This window comes from Hirundo rustica, chromosome 21 (genome assembly GCF_015227805.2).
Source record: "Hirundo rustica isolate bHirRus1 chromosome 21, bHirRus1.pri.v3, whole genome shotgun sequence".
In the NCBI taxonomy this organism is placed as follows: domain Eukaryota; kingdom Metazoa; phylum Chordata; class Aves; order Passeriformes; family Hirundinidae; genus Hirundo; species Hirundo rustica.
Window position 1 is genome coordinate 8,955,084 of NC_053470.1, and position 24,781 is coordinate 8,979,864.

Below are 24,781 nucleotides of genomic sequence, written 5' to 3' on the forward strand. Positions count from 1 at the left end.
GAATCATCCAAGTGCAACTCCTGACCCCGCACAGGACAGCGCCAGAGATTACAGCCTGTACCTGAGAGTGTTATCCACACACTTGCTGGACTCTGTCAGGTTCTGTACTGTGATATTCCCATATTTGTGCTCGTGAATTGCAAGTACCACAAGGGTGGATGAGAAGGATGGAGATGCTGGGATTTGAAAAGTAGCTGACAGAGGTGTTCGTATCAGGCACAGAATATATGACTTGTTCAATGTTCTTGCCATTAACTTAGAGCTGACAAACTCCCTTTTCCTTTCCAACTGTTGCTTTATTTTAATGAGAACTTTAGTATTGTGCACAGGGGGTGCACTGACTGTGCAGCGTTTCCCAGACACAGAGGGCAGAGAGAGAGCTCAGTATTGCTGGAAGGCAGCCAGGGGAGAGCTGGGTCCATGGCCTCAGGTCCGTTCCAGTTCTGCTGGCTGCTGAAGGTGATGGTGCCTGGAGGGGAGAGATTGCTGCCCCATGTGGACCCCAGAAAATGTGCTGTACCAAGCACAGCATGAGCCTTCTGTGACTGCAGCACAAGCATAGCTGGGGAAGTAATTTCACAACACTTGTGACATTCCTTCCATCATATGGAATAAGGAATATATATATAATATATACACACATATATATATATCAATGTATAAGCAAGAAAATATATTTTGTTTGATGGAAAGCTTTGTGTGATTCCATTGACACACACTCCTGACCCAATAAATATTAACAGCATTCCTTATAGAAGGCTTCCTGAAAAAATCTATTCCCCACCAAAGGAGTGGGAAAATCTTGTCCTAGTTCTGTGAGCTATTGCAATGCAGATAGGAGTGCTGTGACTGAAAACAGAGCAACTTGTTTTGGCATGCTCTGCCTTCTCTTTGAGGTTCTTTAAATTATTGAAGAGTACTATGAAGTGCTTTCTATCCTGAAGTTGATCTCTGTGAATTCTGTTTTAGCAGTAATATTAAACATATTTTAATTTTCTAATTCACTTTCAAAACAAAAATCCCAGTTCACCATTATCTTTGCATATGAGAGAAGGTACCTGGAGAATGGGAAGCCATAGACTCATCAAAATGTAAATCACTTTATTATATAATCTGTAGAGTACTGTGAATGTGCCTGACTGTCTCTCATATAAAATCAACTTTAAAATGCGAATAACAAACCAGAACCATTTACACATCTGTAATACATTTTAGCCTGCACCTACGCTGTGATGCACTTTGAGGTAATTGACAGTAAAAACTTCAGTGTACAGGATCCCCTGCTGCATGAATTACAGTGTTTGCTGTTTGTAGTAGTTTGTTCATCCTCCTCACTGTTGTCTCCTGAGATTTAAAAGAAACCCTGCTGATTTGCTAACACAGGGAGCTTTTTAATAGTTGGTTCCTGATATGAAAATTTAACTAAAATTGTGGCCGTTGGTTGAGAACTGACTAATGTATTCGTAGCATTTTCAAGTGAATGAATTTGACAATATAGTTCATGAACAAGATTTATCTTTTTTTTCTGGGTTATTCTCCTGGATTAAAAATCTCAATTCAAATAGGATTGGCTTGTTGAAAATTTTATCCTCACATGCACTAACTAATACGATTTGCATTATCACAACCTGCCTCCATATGTAGCCTGTAATTCTGTACCGGCCTCGTTTACCTGGTGCATTTTGATGGATATTGTGCTAAATTACAGGAGTTTTCTTTCGAGGTCTTAGATTTGGATTTTCTTTTGATTTTCTTTATAAATTGTTTAATTCAAAACCGATGTGGACTCAAGTGGACTGCAAGGCAGTTTCTCTTCTAAGTTTAGCTTGATTGTTTGGAGAAAAGGTGGAAGTTGCATTATTCAGGCAATTGTAGTTGATTATCCTAAAATACGCACAGCAGTCTGGGCCAAGTACATGGTTTTAGGAGTCCACAGAGAAGCTGGTGCTCCTGCACCTCCTGCCTCATGCACATGTAGCATCTTCTCTGAGCCTAACATGTGTCTTCTCTTTCGTTCTGCGTGATTGTGAGGGAGATTGAAATTAATTCCCGTCTGATCAGTCAAAATATTTTTTAAAAAATGCACCCAAAAATCATAGTGTGTGACCCAGAACACTGCTCCTTTGCATTAGGACTGATATTTTGGGTAGCAAGTTCTTTCTCTGATGACTTCAGCCTTTGTTCCTGCTGAATCCAGCACACCATACACATTCCTCTCACTCTTACAGGCAAGAAATCTAGGTGTAAATGCTGATTCAGGGCTTCCAAGTACACAGTTGAGAGGATGCTGCAGTCCTTGGTCCAGCTTTGAACTCCATGCATTCATGGTGCTTTTAGGACTCACAGCAGTCTCAGAATGACTGGTTCAGATCTGCTCTTGGGACTTCACACCCTCCTGATGGGAACCCCCCTGCTGTACCCCTGGGAGGCTGAAGAGGAAAATGAAACCCAGGAGCAAGTAATTCAAACCAAAATAACTCCATTAGCAGCACCGGGGCGAGGTTATAAGGCAGTCACGTTGCTGACAAGTAAGCTGCACAGAAAAGAGGAGAATTGAGTCTGACTGGAAGATGGAAAATTGCTTTCCCTTTCCTTGGTTTCCTCTTGTGTGCAGCCTGAATGCACAGTGTTGGTCACCAGGTATGGAAGCTCTTGACCGAAGCAGAGGAAAATGAGGGCTCTATTAGAGAAAGCAAAATAGTTAAGTGATATTTTTGTAGCTATTTCTTTGCTAGGCAGACCTTCATATTCTAATATTTCTGTGACCTTTCACTTTTATTTCTTACATAAATGAGAGAATCAGATCAGCTCAGTTCCCACATACAATGGCTTGTTGACAAGGGAAAAATTTATCAGAATTGCTGGAATAAATTACTCCAAAATAACTTCCCCGTGGCTGCTGTTACTCTGAAATGAGTGCTCCCTTTTTCTGATTAGCGCATGATCTGCTGGACAGATGTTTGTCAGGTTTCTCAGGTAGGCAGTGGTGAGCTTGTAGAAATTGGTATCTCCCAGAAAATCCCTTTACTCCCAGAACAAGACCTGTCCCTGCCATGAGCCTTCACTGGCAGAGCCCTCTGCAGGCACCACTACCAGCAGAAACCACAGCAAGAGATTGCAATGTCTTCACGGCGTTTTCAAACCTACTCCAGTTCTTTAATGTTTGTAGTCTTGGATGATGTGCTGAAAAGCAGCTGTAACTTAATGCTTTTCACTTCACTTAGGAAGAGTATAGAGGGCTTCATTCCTTCATTCCTTCATTCCTTGGACAAAAAACAGATTTTTTTTTTTTTCCTTGCAGTTCCAAGCATGCTCTTCAAGTTTCAACCCAAAACACTGCTTTTTTATTTTGTCAGAGCACACTGAAAACGTCTCTGGTTCATGTTGTGAGCTCCTCCGTCCACTCCCCTGTGCTTCTGTTCAGACTGGAGGCCCCTGATTGTTGGAGCTTGCTGATTTCCTAGCACATTTCAGTGGGTTTCAGTTGCTTCCAGGGCTTTCCTGGATATGAAGTGACTGCTCACTCCAAGTCAATAAACCCAGCAGTGCCCTGTGAAGTTCTTGCAGTGCTGGCAGATGCTGCTGTCCCCAGGATGCGGGGCTGCGGAGAGAACTGGAAGCGCGCTGTGACCTGTAGCCATGCTCTGCTGGAGCCCGGGGTCCTGGGTGATTCTTGTAGCTGCCTTTGCCCTTGGCTCATGGTCACAAACTCGCTCCGATTGCCAGCCTGCAGAGGATACATTTGTTAATATTTTTTGCTTAGCCAAGCAATGATCTTGCTCAAGGTCAGGCAAGGATTTTCAGATGCCAGGAAAGCCCATTTCATTTTCTGTGTTTGTTCTGTGGAAGGGCTTTTGCTTTCTTTTCAAAGGGGATGTTTTGTGCTGCTGTTCACTGACCATTCGTGCTGAGCTCTGCTGGGAAGGCACTGGGGCTGCCTGGGGATTGGTCTGGCACCCGTTAAAGTCAGTGACAAAACTCCAGGAGCTCCCTGCTGGCACAGTTTGCCCGGAGGAGATGTGGTTTGATAGACGTCAAAGTGTTGGTACAAACACAATGTGGAAAGTCAAAGCATGAAGTGAAAATATCTGACACTGTGTTGATCCTATAGCGTTCCAATTTTAACACAAGGCAGATCCATACAGTGGTGTAGTGACTCTGCATTTATCCAAACCAACCTTGTTAGAAATACAAAGAGGTGTCTTTGTTGAAGGGTAAAACACGTTTATCTTGCTTTAAATGCAAGCAACACAGCTGCTAAGTCATAAAGTGGACGTTGAAGAAGATGGTTGGATATTTTACTATCTCCTATTAAATCTGTTTCTGATTGAGTATGTAATTTAGGCAATTCGGACATCTTAGCTGCTGATAGAAACAATTAAATGCCAATAGCCCAATTTTAAGTTTTATTTAGGTGCTTAATTTAGATGCACTTCAGGCTTCAATTTTCATCATAAACTTTAGATTTTTAAGTAAATTAATTTCACCCAAAAATGTTGCTGCAAGTTTGTCCATGAAGAAATGTTGATTTCTGAAAAAAATCTATTATTTCTTCTATTTTTCATACTTGAAAATGGACAGAGGAGTAATAGCTTTATTTTCACTTTCCAAGTTTGCTTTTGTGGTGCAAACATTTACAGAGAAGGCTGTAACTGGTCACTGGGATAGAGCCTGACTCGAGGCGTGTGTATTCATGTAGTGTAGTTGTGATCGTGCCCTTTCTGGATCATTCTGGTACTACAACCAATAAATGAAAAGTAAATATCCTAAACCACTTGTAAAGCTATTGTAGGGCTTTAAACAGCAGTCAGCCAGCTGTAACGAGTACGTTATTTTTCTGCTGCAGTGGGGACACTTAGGAGAGCTGGGTAAATTGCAGATTTCCTACTGGGGCCTGGTTGGTGAGCAGGAGGGGTTGGACACCCTGGTTAGGGCTGAGAGGGAGCAGCTGCACAGTGTGCCTGCATCACCCTGCACTGACAACTGAAGTGAAGTGACTTTCTCCTGCCTCTTCTGCAGGGAGCGCTGTCCTGCGCTTCCCTGTTCACTTTGTGGTTCTGTTTTGGCATTGAGTGAGGATTTGGTGAGGCGATACCGTGTTAATGACTGTGACAAACACCCCTCCTGGACTAAGCATGTACATGAATGCTTTATTGAATTTGGCTGTGTCATAATCAGCATGTCTTCACATTGATTACATCCCTCCTGTTCCTCTGGTAATGAATGTGCTGCTTTATTCTCAGAACCGCTCAATTTCCTGAAGTTTCCATTCTTTCCATTTTAGATGGCTTGACAGACTGCGTAGACCCTGACTGTTGTCAGCAGAGCAATTGTTTCTCAAGCCCTCTCTGCCAGGGTTCGCCTGATCCCCTTGACCTTATTCAGCACAGCCAACCACCCTTCTCTCAGCATCCTCCAAGGCTCTTCTATGATCGAATCAGATTCCTTATTGGGAAGGAAAGCACTCATGTAATCCCAGGAGACGTCTCTTTTGAGAGCAGGTGAGTCTCCTTTTAAACAAAAGACTTTTCTGAATATTGAGAAATGCAGTTAAATTATTTAACCAAGAAAAAATGGGGATGCCTGAAGAGCTGAGGGTTCTTCACCAGTGCTCATAAAATACTCAGGAGAATAGCAGACTTTAAAGGCCCACCAGCTGAGGATCTTGGTTATCAGATTGTTGTTGTTGCCACCTGTCTGATTGGTGAAGGTGTCCCAGAAACAAACTCCATCACTGCTGTTAACAGGACTGACTGCTGTGGAAGGTAGGTTGTCTCATACTTGTCAGATCAGCAGGGGAAGTTCAGCTCTTCACGCTGTTCATACGCCATGGCAGGACGCAGGAGGATTCACGTCCGCTGTCCTCAGTCACCTTTCTGCCCGATACAATTTGATTGGTATTTACAGTGTGATGAATTCAGTATGTGTCACTAACATCTAATCTAGACACATCATTTAAAAACTTCCTTGGTTTCGCGTCGCCTTGGTAAAGCAGTGTGGAGTTTACTGTTTTGTGCTGCAGGTTATCATGCCAAGAGCAGAATGATCCCTGAGTGTTTGTGAGATTGGCTTTGCCCTTTAACAGGAAGGAGGTGTGCAGTAGAAAAAGGGCACTTACTTGCTCAGAAAACCTGGTAACACAAATTTTCTTGCACATTTGAAGTAGAGGGGCACATAAGTTTTTATGCTGCAGTTCACTTGGGAAGCTGTAACTTAGATGCTGACAAAGAAATCCACAAATCATCCACATCACCTGACTGTTACCCTGTCAGCTAGGCCTATGCATTAGATAAACCATGTTCCAGTAATAAGCACGGAAGGATTTTTTATTTTCACAGTGCAGAGCACGTAGATTACGACCTCAGCACAATCCTGCACACAAATTCAGTGCACTTTTTTCTTCAGCATCAATTTTTGATGAAGTAAATTTGTAAACAGTCATTATTGATCTGAAATACCTAAACATTTAATCACTATTAATAATGCAACAGGATGTTATAAATATGTAGAACAATTGGCCATGAAGAGGAACTCCATGAGGAGCACCCACCTGCCACTGCTGGGTCTCACTTATGAATGAGGCCACTGTACCTGGGCTGGCCCTGTGTGCCGTTTAAACCAAAAGTCACCACTGAAAAATATTTTCCTCATCCAAATGGCTCACAGTGAGGAGTTTCTAGGGAGGAGGTGAGTGCTCGAGGTGCCTATACAGTGTTCTGTGACACTGCAAATGTTAGCAGCCAGATTGCACATAATCCCATCAACGTGCCTTTATAGATATAAGGAATTGATCTTTTAAAGCTATCATGGATGGGATTTAACTTGGATTTAAAAGCTTTTCCTGAGTATTTCGTTCCTTTACCCTGATGCCTGCCGTGCCTTTGAAGACTGAAGAGCGTGGGAGCAGCAGCCCACGCTCTCCACGGGCTTTCGTGGCGCTGCTGTGGCACTGAGAGCCCGGCAGCATTGCCTCCCACTGCAGACACGGTCAGAGTCAGCCTGGTCAGGAGATCACTGGCACCAGATGACGGTGGCTGCACCTTTGGAGTCAGGGCAGTGTCTGGAGACTCGTGCTGTGCCATGTCCTCTGGGGTTTGTCACCAGCAAACTGCACAGTGCTGGGCACCCAAAGCCTTCCCCAGTCCACTCTTGGCTTCATCCTCGACTCCTCCAGGCTCTTGAAATGTTCTTCATCCACAAGTCAAATATTATTAAAAACTGCCAGAATTTTACTCAAGGATGGGAGATAAGCAGGATCTCTGGAAGAAGCAACAGCTAGACTGTGCTGCCTCTGTTCAGAAATCTTCCTCTGACATTGCCAGTCTGTCATCTCTTGTCGCTTCTTCTCCTGGGAATTAAGATTACTGAAAAAAATACAGAAAGACAACTGCTGCTACAGTAAAAAACATCAGAAATCTGTGATCCAGCCTATCTGGTGAAGACCAAAGAATGCTTGGGGGGTTTCAATCTGCTTTGGGCTATTGCTGAAAAGTTTCTGTCTAGGCAGATGGTATTAACTCATGGCTGCCTGCAACGCCACTGAATTTATAGCATTGCTGGTTCAACATGAAATTAGATGTAATAATGGCATGCATTTATTTCAGAGCACTGGCATCCATTCCCACTGGTGCTCCAGTTTTGCAAAGCCCTATCTGCTATTTTTTTTTTCCATTTCCCTTTACAAGAAATCTCTGAGACTGTTAGGAGGATTAAGGAGGAGACATCTATCCAATGTTTTCAGTCTTCTGATTCAAATGGCATTGTGCAGTGTTTTACTGTACCACAGGTCAGGGGAACTCTGGAATGGGTGATGATGTTTACGTGAATCTCACTGGAGACAGAATGATGTTGATTAGATCTTGGGAAGCTATCAAAAATGGTGAAGATTATCTCTGTCCTTCAGACTGGAACTGTTTGGTCTCTGCCATCTCCTGGAATTTTCCAAATAATCTGAAATACTAAAACTAGTTGTTCTGACAGCTGCTGAGACATCTATCCCTCTGCATTTGCATCTTGGACTTAGGTCTAATGTTTAAACATTCGGCTTACACAGTACAGTCAGGATGAGCCATGGCTAAGTACTACACCCAAATAAGGGGCTACATGTTTGCAAAACATTTTACTTTTTCTTATGTCAAAGCTATGTCGTGTGCACTGGGTTTTTACAAACTCTCACTTAAACTGTGACATGCTGAAAGGCAGATTAGAGACTTTCTGGATAAATGGAAATGTATTTGCTCACATCAGGCATGGTTTTAACCTACTGCACGTAGCAGGGTGTAGCAGATTATACTGTTTTTGTCAACTTCTGTTCTCAGGAAGGTTTTTAGCTAGTTTCTTTGCTGAGGTTTTTTGTTCGTGCATGCTGCTGGCAAGCTGTTTGACTCACTGCAAATTGCCCACGAAAAGGGTCCGGTGTCTGGTACTGAATTAATTACCCTTCAAATGCTGCTTACAGCAACACTGTCAGCAGGAAGAGACAAATGTACCTCACTAGCCCTCAGCTTAATTTCTCTCATTGAAGATTTTAATCAGAAATGTAATACAGTAAATTACATCTTCTGGTAATGTGACACTTGCAAATTCACGAGCTGCTTGACGGAGTCCCATATCTGAGCCTAATGTCTCAGCCTGAGGTGCTTATTGGAAACTTAACATGCAAAACAAAAGCAAAACAAGAGCAGGTAAGCAGCAGCAGAGCAAGTCAGGATGGTGGGAAAATAATAAAACGCTTTACAAGTACTGGAAGAATGCATCTAAAATTTAAACTTCTGTTCATATTTTAAATTAGAGATAGAGATGTCAAACAAACTGCCTGACAGCATAGACCCGAGATCCACAGAGTGGTGAGTTCCTCAGTTACTCATGGAATGACCCATGAAGCGCTGACAGAGGAATCCTACTGCTTTTAGGCCCCTGAAACCCCTGGGAATCCCAGCTTTCTCTGAAAAAGCCAACTGCTCCCTCTGGAGCGGCAGATTTAGCACAGCTTGCCAGGGGACTGGGAACATTTTTAATGCGTTTGAAAACACAGAGGCAGCTTATCAGGGGCATGTTCCTGCCCAGCTTCACCAAATTAGAAAAGACATTTCTGCACTTACTTTCAAGTTAAAACAACTTGGGAAGCCTTAGGTCTGGGATTATGCAATCACCACGAAGAGGTGGCTGCTGGACACACTGTACAAATTCTCCCCTGTGAGAAGGCAAAGCAGGGCAGTCACCAGAGTGGGGAATGAGTATGAGAGGCAGAAAGCACAGAGCAGTGAGGAGACATCATCATCTTCAGAGGCTTCTCTGCTCAAGTGAAGAGGAGCAGTGAGTGCTGGCAAGGCCTGCAGCTCATCTGGGGAGAGGATGGATGCTGAAGCGAGGAAGCGTGAAGTGGCAGCTGAGTGTGGAGGGACGTGGCTGCAGGGAACGCGCTCCCAGAGCTCTGCTGGGGGGAGGAATGAGGTGAGGAGTGTTCTGTGAGCAGCAGGGCTGCAGGAACCCTGCTGCTGGGCTCCTGGGGCTGCCCTGGGACCTGCCGGGCTCTGGCAACGAGGAGAGCCGGCCGCAGGCTGGGGCTCTTGTCACCTCCTGAGCCTCGGACACTCGTGCTGGTCATAAAGTAACTGAGAAATGTTTTCATAGCTGCAGTAAATGCCAGAATTAAAGCTAATTCTGATCAAGTGCTTAGTCAAAGATTTAGTAGGTTCTGGTAATTCAAAAAGAGGCTAGAGAAGACTCTTCAACTTAGAGTAGGTCATAAAGAGACATTAAATAATGGGGACAAATGTAGGAACACAAAGGCAGGCTGAGGACATTTAAAATCTAAGAGATTACAAAGAAAATTCAGTACAGATAAATGCAGAATAATGAGGTTTATGTGTCTTTATCACATACCATAAATATGTGTGGCTTGTAAAATATGATGAGTAAAAAAGGAGAATGTTGAAAGATAAGTCTCTTAATATTATTTATGAATAATGGGAAGTGAAGTGAGTGAATGAGGCATAGGAAGACCATGGATGAAATAATGGAGATTTTGATGAGCTGTTATCATACAAATCTGTGTGCTTGATAAAATATGAGGACAGAGTGGTGTCAGAAGACAGGTCTTTGTGGAATGAACAAGCAGGAGTGCAAGAATAATGCACTGAGTAGTGATTACTCCCAGGAGTCTCACTCTCACACCGATGTGTGTTGTAAATATACGGAGTGCACTCATAAAGGTATTAGAAAATGTCCGTCTGTTGATGTTAGAAATACAGGGAAATAATCAAAACAAGTATTTTCTGCTCTAACAAATCAAAGAGTAATTGGACCTGGCTGTTCTGTTGAGTGAATCTTGTGAGTCTGTTGAGCTCAGTTGCCTTCAGTGGAGCAGCAGATTTTGGGCTACAAATAGGGCCACAACCAATTTAGTTAATGTGGAAAACAAAACAGGTGATAAATCAGAGCTCTTGCTTTGCATACTGGCAGTAATGCAGGATTTATCAGCATCTTTCCATGGCCTGGGAGCGTGGAATTCCTGTTAGCAGCTGTGGTGAATGGAGTACTCACAGAGGTTCATTTTTACCAGCTGCATTTCCTCAGGTCGCAGTCAGATGGGTTTGATGATATCACGGTGATAAATCAGGGTCCTGTTAGTGGCTTGGGAGAATGGGATCTTAAGAATCTGATTCTCCAATTTCTGCATATGATTTCACTGGATCATGGTCAATTAATCTCTCTAGGGATATTTTTTTAATTCATATGTAGGCTCCTAAATAACTTTTGTCTGAGGAGCTATTAAGTTTTTTTCTTTAGATCACGTATTCACAGTGCAGTGGATGTGTCTGTTGAGGTTTGCCACAAATTTCCAAATCGAGAAAGAAACATAACAATGCCTAAATTTGTGCTTGTCATTTACATTGAGTAATTACTGCCACTTCACTTTATAAGTGTTCTACTGGTTTTGACCCAAAATGCCTTAATGTTACCAAGAGACTTCTGCGTGCGCTGTTCACTCCATTATCTCAAAGAGCAGTTGCAGGAAGTGGGTGCAGCAGTGTCAGGAGTTCCCAACACCTGGGTCAGTTCAGCCAATGGAGGTGTGCTGATGTGCTGTAGCTGACATCCTGGGGTGAAAATACTGGGAGGAATTTCAGTGGAATGTGGCTGTGCAGGCTCTTAGAAAATCCCACTCTGTCCTAATCTGCACCATGAGGGTAGTTTATGTGTTACTCCTCATCCTTAGGAGACCTGATTCCTTTATGTTTCACTACTCAGACAGGTAAATGGCTAAAGCTAAGAAAGAGGAATTTCTTCACCATTTCTGTGACTAAGGTGAAAGCAGTGGTGTGAAAGGACAACGGTGGAGGTTCAGATTGGGCAGCAGGAAGAACTTGCCATGGTAGAGCACTGTCACAGAGGCACTGGAATGGGTTACTGGTGAGCTTACAGAGTTAGACAAGCATCTGTCTGGGCTGATGTAGGCATGGTTGATCTAACCCGAGGCAAAGGAATGGACAGGATAAAGCCTTGTATTTCCTTTCAGCTCTCATTTGCTATGATTCTGTGATCCTGTTAGCCTCCGATTAGACACACTTAGTAATGAGTTCACTTTCCTGTCCACTGACTTTGATGTGTTCTGCTGTGCTGCCATGTTCCAACCTCTTCACTGGAATGTGAGGATTAAATGGAAAGTGGGTGCGAGTCCGGCGTATCCCGGAGGGAATTTGGAAGGGCATCACGTGTGTTGGGGCATTGAGAAAAATATTTGTTACACTTGATTAGGCGCCCTGTGAGTCTATAACTTTCTGAAGTTGAGTGAAGCCCGTGTATCTCACTGCTGCCTTATCACATTAGTTCAGTTTTTTTCTAATAGACAGCAATGCCCTATACCTAGCAGCAGAGGATGAGGTTTCATTCTCTCCTTTCACAAACCATCCCTCCCTAGAGCTGCAGCAAGCTAAATCACACCATCAGTGAAACCTTTGCAGTGCCATTCAGTGGCAGAACAGATAGTACCCTAAAATCTTTCAGGAAACGGGAATATGTTCTTCCTGTGCCAGCAGTTCATGGGCGAGGCTGTGAGTCGTCCTCCTGAGAGAATGCAAATCAACTTTCTGGGCTTGTATGACTTTTTTTCCAAAAATCAGTGGTCGCTCTGATAGCAGGGTGGTTCTGTCTGTCTGGGACCAAGGCACAGCCCAGTTTCTGAAATCGATGCCCTGCTCACCCTCTTTGTGTCTGTAAGTGTTGCCTCCTGCTGTTCTCGTTGCAGACGGGCGTGTGTCATCCGCGGCCAGGTTGTGGCAGTCGATGGAACGCCTTTGGTTGGAGTGAACGTCAGCTTCCTGCACCACCACGAGTATGGATACACCATCAGCCGACAGGATGGAAGGTCAGGCTTGCCTCTGTGATCCTCTGCTGGTGTAGCTTTGTGTAGTCAAGGCCATCTGCCATCTTCTGTTCATGTACAAAATTTTCATAGACGTCACAGTTCTCAGTGTGGCCTTCTGCTCTGGGAACACAGTTGGTTGGAGCTCTCTGTAGTGAAGGGACCAAAGAAGAAAGAGAAGGAAAACAACCTAACTGCAACAAAATTACAGTGACATTCAAATTCCTGGAGTCAAAATGTGCCAGGTCTGCTGTAACAGTACCTTTTTGACAATGGAATATTTTCACAAGTCAGGTTTTCCAGGAAATATCCTGTCTTCCCACTTGTTGTTGTTAAGTGTGAATCATCCACATATTGATGTGTCAATGAAGTCAAATCCTTCAGCTGATCACCTGAGACGCACAAGGAAAAGCAGGAACAGACTCTTTCCAAAGACAGATAGTTAAATTGCTGTTCCATAACCAGTCCTGGCTTCCCCTTCTGCACCGGCCTCACAGGTCTGGGTTCATTTCTCAAAGACAGGTGAGGTTTCAATATATTCTGCGATGCACTCCAGGGTTGGCCATCCATTTGCAATAGGGTCATGACTTGCTCCTGAACTTCAGTTAAGCTGTTAAGGGCAGTTTAAGACTTCACCTTCCTTAGCTGGATTGTGAATTACAAGAAATCTGTAGCAGTCTTCCAGCAGGGAAAAAGTGGTGCAATTTTTGGTCACTGTTTCCACAATTTATTTTTTTTTGTTTGGTTTTGCCAATTTATGGAAGTAAGGAGCATGCATATTTATTCCACCTCAGTTTATTGACTTTCAAATGGCAGTACTGAAAGTTAGTAATTATCATCTCCTCCCTACGCTAGCCTGGATAAAGTTGTTGCATTAAAATATGTTACCTGTATTTTGCCGTGAATGTAATCGGTGTCATTTGGGAAATGTGATGAGATATGCATAATTAAGTCTGACTTCTTATCACAGTTTGTTACCATCAAAATCCTCCATAATAGATGCATTCAGTAATAGAGAGAGTGAAGTAGCTATTTACATATTACCTTGTGTTGCCTGCCTGCGGGTGTCAGAAACTCTGGAAATTGAGACTGTTCCTCATGCCTTCTGTGTCGCACTCTTTGGCAGCCCAGATGTGCCAAAGGTTCTTCACAGTAGCTCCCAGAGGATCCCCCTCCTTGTGTTCAAGAGCTGACTCAGTTCTCAGTGCAATTAATCATCATCTCTCCCCAAAATTTCATATCCTGTGCAGGGAGGTCATATGCTCGGTGTGCTCAGCCCTTTCCTCCTGCTGCTTTTAGGACAGGGTTATGTTAATAGAGCTAAGGCCTAACGGGCTTAAAACCCTCTTATTCTGCATGCTCTTCCTGCATAGAGGATGAGTGGCATCCTTTTTCTGGAACAGGAATTTCTTTTCCTATAAACCAAAGCAAGTGGGTTCACACTTGTGTTACAGATGGCTCGATAGTTTGATGCTAGTTGATAAATAGAGGGGACAGAGGGCAAGTAACAGTGAAATTCTGTGCCTTGGTGTTGATGCATACAGAAAGCACAGAGAGGTAAATCTGCTTTGTGGATACATGCAAGGAATGTACACTTGAATGATTTCACATACTAAATTAAGAGCCGTAATAACAAACATAAGGGTTTTATTTGTGATGCTTTGAAAGATGTGGTAATGTGAGAAAAAAAAACTAACAAGCACACAAAAAGAAACAAAACAATTTGTTTTCTCTTTTCCAGTTTTGACCTTGTGGCTGTTGGAGGAATCTCTGTCACTCTGGTTTTTGACAGATCTCCTTTCATATCTGAAAAAAGAACACTTTGGTTGCCTTGGAATAGATTTGTGATCGTAGACAAAGTTGTAATGCAGAGAACAGAGTCGGACACACCATCTTGTGACATCAGTGGTTTTATCAGTCCAAATCCAATTGTACTCCCTTCCCCCTTGACAGCATTTGGAGGATCCTGTCCTGAAAGAGGAACTGTTATTCCAGAGCTGCAGGTAATGAAAATACTTTTAAATTAACAGTTTCTTCTGTTGCAGAACCTGGTTCAGACACTCTCCGAAGACAGTGAGCAGATAACTGCTGTAATGTCATTCACTTGACACAGTAGCACCAATGCATATCTATTTAGTGCTGTTTAGCAAGATCCTGTTGTCTTTATTCTTTCTTTACTTTTTAATATTTAAAGATGCTTTATTTCTTACCTTCAAGTAGAAGAAGGTGGGGAATGCTAGCATGGTTTACTATTGGAACCTGGTTTGTTGATAGTGATGCACAGAACCATTCCTGGTTACAGATGAACAGTGCAACTTCCCAAACATCAGTGTGAGGCGTGATGCTTTGAACATTGCTAGGGGTGTTTCATCTTTCACAGCTTTATGTCACATTCTTGGGGTTTATTACTTTCTTTCCAAGGCAGAGCAATTTTACCATGATCTTTAGGACTTCTTAATTTATTTTTTCTTGACACTCCCTTAAGTGTTTAATTTCTAATTAACCTAATAATTAACTGTTGTTTTACTTAGGGCTTAAAAGAGGTTGTGAGAGTGGAACACACAAGAAAGCACAGTTTGGGTCATATTAATGCCCTTCATTTTTAGTATATTGTTTGAGCAGTTGGATTGTAAAGAGTAAGACTTCTTTTGGGTTCTCTTTTAACTTCACTGAGCAAGCCTGTAGGATGCTTCGGAGGGCACCTGTAGCCTCATGGAAGTGGTGCTGCTTTATTCTACATGTGAGAGACCTCTGCTTGAACTGAATTATGTCTAAACACCTCCACAACTATTGCCATGCTTCATCCAGCTGATGGTCACAGCACTGCTTGACAGGATGTACTGAGTGAAACTAATGAACGTAAATTAAGAGTAACTGCTGCACACCAGTAAGAAAGAACTGGGTCACACTGCTCCACAGGAGGTCTGCCTGGGTCTGCTTTGAGCAGCAGGGTACTCAGAGATGCAGTCTACTCAGAAGCTGCTCCCCAGTTCTTTCCTTTTTGGTTTTTTTGGTTTTGGGGGTTTTTTTGGTCATTGGAGGTTTCTTAGCATGTTGAGTTTCATTGTCTGGTTCTGGGAACTGAGCAAAAATGAACTGAGAATAATAGGAGACAGAGATATATTAGCATGTATTAATGCATGAATATTTCTTCCTGCTCTTCTGTTAAAAAATGGAAAGGAATGTCAGATGTATGACAGAGAGGGCAGCTGGGATGTCAGCAGGGAAGAAGGGGAGCACTGCAAGTCAGGAACAATAAAGGGAGCAGGATTTCCCTGGCAACACTACATTTCATATGTTGAAACGACAAGTGCTGGCAGGCCTCCAGCTGTACTGCAGCAATGCTGTGACAGTGATACTGTTGCAGTGTGTAAATAAAATTGGTTGAAAGTGAAGCAATCTATTGTTAAAGAAGGAAAATTTAAAAAGTGGAAAATATAAACAAAGCAGTTTGTCTTTTTCCAGGCTTGATATTTAATATTGTGATGGGTTGATTCATTAGTACAGAAGTGCACTAACATCATTAACCTTGCTAACCAGAGTCTTGTTTTCAGGTGCCTTTTGGGTGGCTGTGGTAGCATCCTCCCAGAAGCCATTCTCATCTCCTGGCTGCTCCTCCTCACAGCCTGTCCCTGCCCCTTTTCTCTCAGGAACTAAAGCCCTTTTTTTAGCTCCGTCATTGCAGAGGTCAAGGCCGGATTTCCTGTTTGCCCTGACCTGCTCAGAGCTGCAGTCTGGCTGCTGAGGGTCCATCTCCCCTGGGTGGGAATTGATCCCAGCCCGGGGGGCCACATCCAGGCTTGCTGTGATCCGGGTTGAGGCAGCAGCACTGGCAGCAGCCCCTGCGCTCTGGGGTCACCTGCACTCCTGGGGAGGTACCTCTGCGCCAGGTGCCTCTGCTGCTCGGGCTGTGTCATCCTCACTGCTCTGGGTCCTCTTAGGTTCCTGTGAGCCCCTTCCCCTGCAGCTTGGCCTAACTGTACAGAGGCTTTAGCAGGAAGGGTTTTTCCCTTCTTGACCCTCCCCGAGTTAAAGTTACTGTCCCAAAGCAGGATAGTATCTTAACATCGCGATGCACACGATGGAAGGTGTGTGTATATTTTAAAATTTTGATTGTATTCCAGTTAAGTAAACCTAGTGATAAAGACAAGGTAAAGCTGTACAGCTTGTTTGTAAGAATATGTTGGCTGCAGTTCACTCCCCAGCAGATGAGAGTAAAGCAGCAGAGGAGGAGGCTCTTTATCAAACAGACAGCCTGCCATCCAGTGAGTTGACCAAGCAGTGTCTGGTGTGGGACGTTTCGTCGTGTGCCTGACTACTGCATTGCTGAAATAAACCCGGTCGTTTGGGTGGCGCTGCGTTCACGTGGCAGTTGTGAAACGTTAAATAATTACCTGCTCTTACTGTTAGAATTCTGCATTTTTCTTGGCTATAGATACAATGATGTGTTTTTTCCCAAGGTGGTCCAGGAGGAAATTGCAATTCCTTCAAGTTTCGTGAAGCTCAGTTATCTCAGCAGTCGGACACCGGGGTACAAAACCCTGCTGCGCATTATTTTGACACACACAACCGTCCCTCCTGGAATGGCAAAAGTCCATCTGATAGTTGCTGTTGAAGGTCGTCTGCTTCAGAAATGGTTTCCTGCTGCAGCCAATTTGGTGTACACGTTTGCCTGGAATAAGACAGACATATATGGACAGAAGGTTTCTGGTCTGGCTGAGGCAATGGGTATGTAGAATCACCTTGACGCAAGCAGAAGCACTCGCACATCAAGCCAGGAAAATATGGCAAAGCAATTTTGTCACTGCTCCTACATTCTCTTAAATCAAATGCCTCTTTAAAAGTCACTGAAGTGACTTGTATGATTTCCCAAGAACATTGATTTTCTCGTTCTTCCAATGTCATCTTTCTAATTTAATCAATTTGAAAATTCCCTTTTCCCTCAGAGAATGGTTATGTACTAACAGCATCATATTCAGCTGTCTCTGGTTTTGAATGTTACTTTGAATATGACCTTTGGTGTGTCATTGTTTCTGTCATTTTTTGGCTCTGACATTTAAAATGTCATTTCCGCTTAGGGTTTGCAAAATTCTAACTTTTGGTCATCCTTTCTTGCTACATTTCATGTCCCCAGCAGTTAAAACTAATGGATTTGTTGTTTAAAGTTGTTTATCCAAAAATCATCATGTTTCATAGGCTTTGTTCAGCAAGCAGCACAGGCTGTTCTGAGAATTGCTACAGAAGTGCTGTCTGTGCAAACACATTTTACTTAGCCAGCTTTTTTTTTTCATTAATTTCATGATTTGTTTTTTTAAGGGCTTTCTATTTTTTAATTTCATTTGATGTTATATTGTTTAATGGACTAATAGATGCTTTGTACTAGAATTACTTCCTCTACAAGCGAAGCTTGGTGCTGTGAATGAACCCCGGTGCGTTCTGTGGCAGTTCTGTTTGCTCTTTTTGACCAGGAGCACTGGCAGGTCAGGTGAGAGGCAGGAGCAGCAGGGGTGACAAGGAATATGTGAGGTACTCCATGCATCATTGCATGTCTGCATGGAATGCAGTTCTGCTGTTCTGGGGGGAGGCAGGATTCCTCCAGGATCTGTGGTGTGCGGGCAGGGTGCAGAAGGGGCCAGGCTGGCTCTGCAGCTCCCGCCTCTGCTGTGTGACAGTGACTGTGTGCTCCCACACGGGTGGGCTGTGGGGAGGGTGGGGGAAAGGAGCACTACTGCATTTCCCTTGTCATTTATTGCCATTACAGCATTTTCCTTGTCATTCTCCCCTGAGAATGATGCACAGACAGGGATGTCCATGATGGGTTATGGGGCCAAACTGCAGAGTGGGATTCCATAATGCAGTAGGCAGAGGAAAAGGTGAAAGCTTTTCCCAGAGCTGTGGTCCCACTGTCCCCTGGACACACACAGCACGGGCTGCTGCCTGCAGGGACGTGCCCACCTTCCCTCCTTACCCATGGCCACCACTCACAGTCACTGGATCATGAAATGAGCCAGACCAGGAACAAATTCAGCTGAAAACTGAAGCAACCAAGGAATAAGTGATACATTTTTGGCTCCATTAGTTTCCTGATCTGCCATGAAGGCTCATGCAGAAGCTCAGGAGTTCACATTGCGTTGGCCTAAAGGAGTCCAAACTCCACCCTTGGGTGCGAGGTCTCCAGAAGTGCTGCATCATCTCTCCTGATCCTCCCCTTGTGGCTCACACCTGCAGAGGGGTGGGCAGCTTTTGCTGGCTCACTCAGGTGCTGGCACTGACACCAAGGTTCTGAACACCCCCGGAGAGCTGTGTGCCCTCCTGATCCTCCTGAGGCACAGGAGACCCTGGGAGGGGCAGCTCCGGCCTTGGCCCATCGCTGGTACCAGTTCTGTTTGCTTTGCACTCAGGGAAGGCACCAACTGAGGCATTGGCTCATATTTGTACAAATCCAGATTAAGAAATTAATTCCAGCTTGCCCTTGGGCAGTCCCAAGGGAGAGCAGGCAGGACCAGGGGGTCCCAGGTGCCCCCAGGGGCTGTCACTGCCTGTCTCAGGGGTCCCAGGTGCCCCCAGGGGCTGTCACTGCCTGTCTCAGGGGTCCCAGGTGCCCCCAGGGGCTGTCACTGCCTGTCTCAGGGGTCCCAGGTGCCCCCAGGGGCTCACTGCCTGTCTCAGGGGTCCCAGGTGCCCCCAGGGGCTGTCACTGCCTGTCTCAGGGGTCCCAGGTGCCCCCAGGGGCTGTCACTGCCTGTCTCAGGGGTCCCAGGTGCCCCCAGGGGCTCACTGCCTGTCTCAGGGGTCCCAGGTGCCCCCAGGGGCTGTCACTGCCTGTCTCAGGGGTCCCAGGTGCCCCCAGGGGCTGTCACTGCCTGTCTCAGGGGCTGTCCTTTGCCCCAGGGGCTGTCACTGCCTGTCTCAGGGGTCCCAGGTGCCCCCAGGGGCTGTCACTGCCTGTCTCAGGGGCTGTCCTTTGCCCCAGGGGCTGTCACTGCCTGTCTCAGGGGTCCCAGGTGCCCCCAGGGGCTGTCACTGCCTGTCTCAGGGGTCCCAGGTGCCCCCAGGGGCTGTCACTGCCTGTCTCAGGGGTCCCAGGTGCCCCCAGGGGCTGTCACTGCCTGTCTCAGGGGCTGTCCTGTGCCCCCAGGGGCTGTCACTGCCTGTCTCAGGGGTCCCAGGTGCCCCCAGGGGCTGTCACTGCCTGTCTCAGGGGTCCCAGGTGCCCCCAGGGGCTGTCTCTGCCTCGTGCTGGGGTGGGAGCACGTGGCTGTGCTGCTCCACTGCAGCGTTTAAGAGCCCTGTGCTGACTGTGAAGTCCAGTTCGTATCCAGACTTTAAAACATTTTAGCTCAAACATGTAGCACCTCCTGAAATGATACTGGTAGTTCGCTTCCCAGATTAGGAGCGGATGAACTTCATGTGTTTAAATATGAATAAAGCTTACACAATAGAGCTGGATAACAACTTTTAAATTATTTAATTGGTGGTTAATTTTTTTTTTTTCTTAAAGTTTAGGTTAATTGTGCTTCTTTCCAAATAGGAGCAAAAATCTTGATACTTTGAGTGCATTACTAGCCTGCCTTGTTAGGTTCCAATAAAGCTTTATTCAATTCAGTGCACTGTAGTTACTCAGGGACCTTTATCTGCATCCATTATATGAATTTTTGTCAAAAATAATTTCTTCTGCTAGTATATTAGCAATATTTAATAATGCATTCTGTTCAGTTTTCATTTAACCTAAATTAAATTGGAGCAGGTTGAAGTCCTGGAAGTCAGGATTATAACCATCTGCTTTTGGTTTTCTAAATACTATAAACATCTATATTTTTCTTCAGGGTTATTGAGAGCACTGATCACATAACCAGTTACAGAAAACGAGACTTTCTGAGCATATTTCCACATGCAAGTTGTTCTGTTTAAACTTGTTGGAGAAATGTTTGCTGGCACGTGTCCAGTCCCCCAGCTCTCACGAGAGGCCATTTTCTCAGAGTCACAACTGAGATGACAAAGCAGCGTTTTTTGTTCTCAGTAAATAAGCATCCTGTTAGAGCTGGTCAAAATATTTTGATTGCATACCATAATGGAATTTAGGTGGTATTAAAACTGTTCATGGTTTAAGTAAAATACACCTAAAGCTGTTACATAGAAAAAGTGAAAAGAAACAACTAAAAATGTTTAATGTTTTTTACAATTTTGTATCTTAAAATATTTTTTAAAACATTTTTATTTTGGAAAGGTTGCAGTATTTAAGTATTTTCTAGGTAAAACAATGGAATTTGGTGTCAAAAAATATTCTTCATTTATGACTGAGTTTTACAGAAGTCTAGTAAAGTTAGAGATAAATAGTTTTTTTGAAAGGTTGGTATATTACAGATGTCAAAAATTGTGAGGTTTTGTTTGTTTTATGGAAGTGCTAAAGGAAAAGGGGTTTAATCAATTTGAGTTCCCCAGTCCCACCATCCTTAGGGAAATTCAAGATTTTTCATCAGGTATTTTGGTAATGTGCAAGCCTGTTAAGATAAATGTGTAATTCTAGAAATGTTCAGCTTGTCAATCCATTCCTGCCTAAATGTAATTTTTACAGTCAGCAAACAAATTTAAACCAATTTGTTTTAGCATGGATTCTTTTCTGTTTAAGCTGTTATTCAGGTAATTAGCAGAAATGCAAAAAACAATCGAGTCAGGAGTCATTGGGGGAGATTTATAGTCTTATGAAATCCATAACTGATACCACAGACGATTTTCTGCTTTGAAGCAGTAGTAACTAGAGCTGTAATAACATACTAATCTCTTAAAACCCTTTTTTCAAAAATACCGTACAACAATAGCAATCAGGCAGAGGAAAATTAGTGGCATCATTACTTGAGAGATGAATATCAAAACCTGGAATGAAAAACTGCCTGGCGGTTCACAGAGGAAAAGGTAGACTGAGAGATGTTTAATTATTTGTTTGCAGTGTCGGTGGGATATGAATATGAAACATGTCCTGATTTTATTCTGTGGGAGAAGAGGACAGTAATCCTTCAGGGCTTTGAAATGGATGCTTCAAACCTGGGTGGCTGGTCTATAAACAAACACCACGTTTTAAATCCACAAAGTGGTAAGTCCCTCCTTTATTAGCTGCCCACGCAGAAGGAGAATACAAATTCTAAAGGAATTAATTGTTCAGATTTTAAGTGTTACGCTTCCTAACGTGTAATCCTCTTTGAAGGTGCACCCTCATTTATTGAGAGCTGAGCTGTAAATGCCGTCTGAAGGGTGTTTTTGATGTTGTGGCTCCCAGGGTGTAGACATTAATATCGCTGTCCTGTGATCGCTGGCACACCGTGGTGGTTCGGGTGGCACGAGTCACGCTGCTGTGGGTCCGTTCTCACACGGCTGGTTGGGAGGTGCCACGTCTCGGGTCAGTCTGTGCTGTGTGCATTCCCTGTGAGGTGTCCGCAGCCCTGCTGATGCTGGGTGCTGCTGGCAGACAGAGGCTCTGGGGCACAGCCCGGCCCTCCAGAGGCTCGTGCCAGTCCCGCAGCTCGGGGCTGCCCGCTCTGGGGAAGCACGGGAGCTCACTCCTCAGGACAAGCCATCCAGCACATTGCAAAGCATGGGTAAAAAAAGCTGGGAAGGCTTCTGGTGTCATAACATTAACCCTGCAGAGATATTCTCCAAGCATGGAGGCTTGAATGGTTTTTCCCCATTGCTCTTATTTTACACCTGGGGAGGTTTCTTTTCCTCCATGAACGTCGGTGACCAGGGACTAGTGGGACTAACTTATTAAAACAATACTTGTGGATAAATTATGGTAACTATATATGGTTTTGCCAATAAACAGATATCTCATTGTCCAGGAGAAGAGAAACTTGAGGTCACATTTTAGCACTTGTAAGTCAACAGAGTATTGGATTCAGTAAAGTTCTCTCAATTTGCTCCAGCTGAGAGTCAGTCCAATAAAATCTATTTCCATCTGCAAACTTCTGTTGATGAAGATTCTTGCACAGATGTCTGGCTCTCAAGTTTTACAAGTTCTGTTGCTGAACGCACAGCTACAATATAAATATTCCAAATACAAAAGGTCAGATTTAGTTTGTAAATTATCTGGATTTCTGTTTTGATTTAAAATAGTTTGACATTTTAAACAGCAGTTCTTTCATTCCCTGTCTTCCTGGTTTGTATAGATTGTCTCTTTTAAATGCCAGCTATTGACATTTAACAAAGAGAAATCTGACCTCAGTCAGCTGAGCCCCCAACTGTGAGTCCCATGGTCGGCTCCTTAGTGCCAATTTACCACTTGCATAGTTTAATTTCAAGACTAAATTGCTGGCAGTAACTCCAATTTATATGACTGTCTGCTAACTGCAGTGGTTACTGCTGCAGTTCACCCCATAGGCACTCGCACGTTCTGAGATTTTGTAAAGCAGACAGTCACAGTCCAGGCAGTTGTGAGATTCTGTAAAGCAGACAGTCACAATCCAGGCAGTTGTGAGATTTTGTAAAGCAGACAGTCACAGTCCAGGCAGTTGTGAGATTTTGTAAAGCAGACAGTCACAGTCCAGGCAGTTGTGAGATTTTGTAAAGCAGACAGTCACAGTCCAAGCAGTGCTCAGCTGTTGCTCTCCTGAGCACAAGGTTTGTGGTGACAGGTTGTTTCCTGTCCCCATCCCAGCAGTGTGGCTGGGAATGCCAGAGGCACTGACCTGTCAGCCCCAGCCCCCTCCTCTAGATCAGCTGTGCCCGTGCATGGCAGGGGATGTGCCGCTCCTCGCTGCTGCTCCTCTTCCTCGCCTGTCCCCGCTCACCATCCAGGCTGGAGTAGGGAAAGCTGCCAAACGTCCCAACCTGTCCCTTGCAGAGACACAGGAGAGGCCATAAGCAATCTGGCTTGAGGTGCAGGGTCTCTCCTGTTTGCAGTTTGCGTGTCAGAGCCTCCCCGGAGAGGTGACCCAGGCCAGGTCAGGGGCTGGCAGAGGTTCCTCAGAGCTCTCGCAGCCTCGCAGCACCACGCCTGGCTTGTGTACAGCAACCAGAACAGCAGCTGAGGGACAAAACCCATTCCTGTAACAAAGCTGGTGCACTCCTGCCAGGGCAGCCTGTGGGTTCATATCAACGCAACAAAAGGAAATAATGAACTGTGGTAACCAATAGGATACAAATGATGAGTGTGCTTCTGGTCTTACTTAGAAACAAGAGAACTGCACTTCATTTCAGATATATGAAATGGGCTTTAAATAAGGACAAGAATATGATTCAGATTAGAATTATGTATTTCAGACTTCTCTCCAGGCCACCATGACTGATACGAAAAGCATTGAGGAGCCTTGTTGAGTATGAATATATTAAGATTTTTCACTTTTTAATTAAAGCATCTCCTCTGTATGTATGAAGAACTGCTCTTCTTAGGAGGATGAAACTTTTATGATTTTGAAGCACTGCCACTGCATTAACTGCAGAAACATCATTGGAATATAACATTCTCCACTGCAATTTGCAGTTTTATTTTCAAACTAAAACTAGAAGCACTCGCTTGATTTACCAGTCCTGAAGAGCTTATATCTAACTTCAGCCATTAAGCCTGGTCACCCAGCAGGGCTGCTACTGAGCACAACATTCCTGCTCAGAGCCGGGGGAGATCTTCTTCTTTTCCTCCCCAGGAAGGTTGCTCATTTTAGAGAAGTTACAAAATAAATTGAGTAACAAGAAATAGATGCAGTTTTACAGACTTGCAATTCACAGTACTGTGGAGGTACGTGTATCGACATGCAGAAACCTTAGCAAGTGAAAACTGTGTTCTACTGGCAGATGTAAGGAGTTACAGAAATAAAAAATGGTGCCTGATTCCAGCAGAGTTGATATGAAATAACAAATACTGCTCCAATGTGGCTGTCACTGGAAACTGAATTTTTTTAACTGTATGCAGTTTTGCATCGCTCTGGCTGTTGGGTTAACAGAGGATCAATCCTGTTCTCAGCTGTACTCCACTGCTCTTCTCCCACTTCCTTTTCCTCACCAGTTTGATCACTTCTAATTTGTGACATGATTAGACTGTAATGTTTTCTGGTACAAAGGTTTTTGTCAGTTTGGAAGATCATCAGGGCATTTCTCATAATCAAGAAGAGAACAGATACCATAAGTATTAGTTCCTACACTGAGGTATTTTAAAGACACCTGTATCTCATGAATGGGCTATTAACTGATTTTTCAGGATGTTATTTGAATTAATTTTTTCTGATGGGCAAGTGCTCTGATTCCTTTTCTGTTTATCTGGGGCAAGGAGGAGTAGTTTTGGAGGGACTTTATGCTTTAAGGTAATTTCAACCCCAATGCAACAGAGCAATAATCAACTAAATTTAAAGCAGCGGCTCAAAAGCCTGATATTAAGCACACACTTACATTTATTGACAGCAAAAGATATTCTCCAGAGCCCTAATTATT

General features: G+C 44.0%; 1 protein-coding gene across 4 annotated transcripts in view; it reads left to right on the plus strand.

The window, feature by feature from the left end:
• Nucleotides 1-24,781, plus strand: part of TENM1 (teneurin transmembrane protein 1) — a 616,400-nt gene that overhangs the window by 533,827 nt on the left and 57,792 nt on the right. For all 4 annotated transcript variants that reach the window (XM_058423210.1, XM_058423211.1, XM_058423213.1 and 1 more), the window contains 5 exons: nt 5,285-5,501; nt 12,251-12,370; nt 14,109-14,370; nt 16,828-17,095; nt 21,315-21,458. In XM_058423210.1, the coding sequence (XP_058279193.1) occupies nt 5,285-5,501; nt 12,251-12,370; nt 14,109-14,370; nt 16,828-17,095; nt 21,315-21,458 (1,011 nt within the window). The remainder of the gene's footprint in view (nt 1-5,284; nt 5,502-12,250; nt 12,371-14,108; nt 14,371-16,827; nt 17,096-21,314; nt 21,459-24,781) is intronic.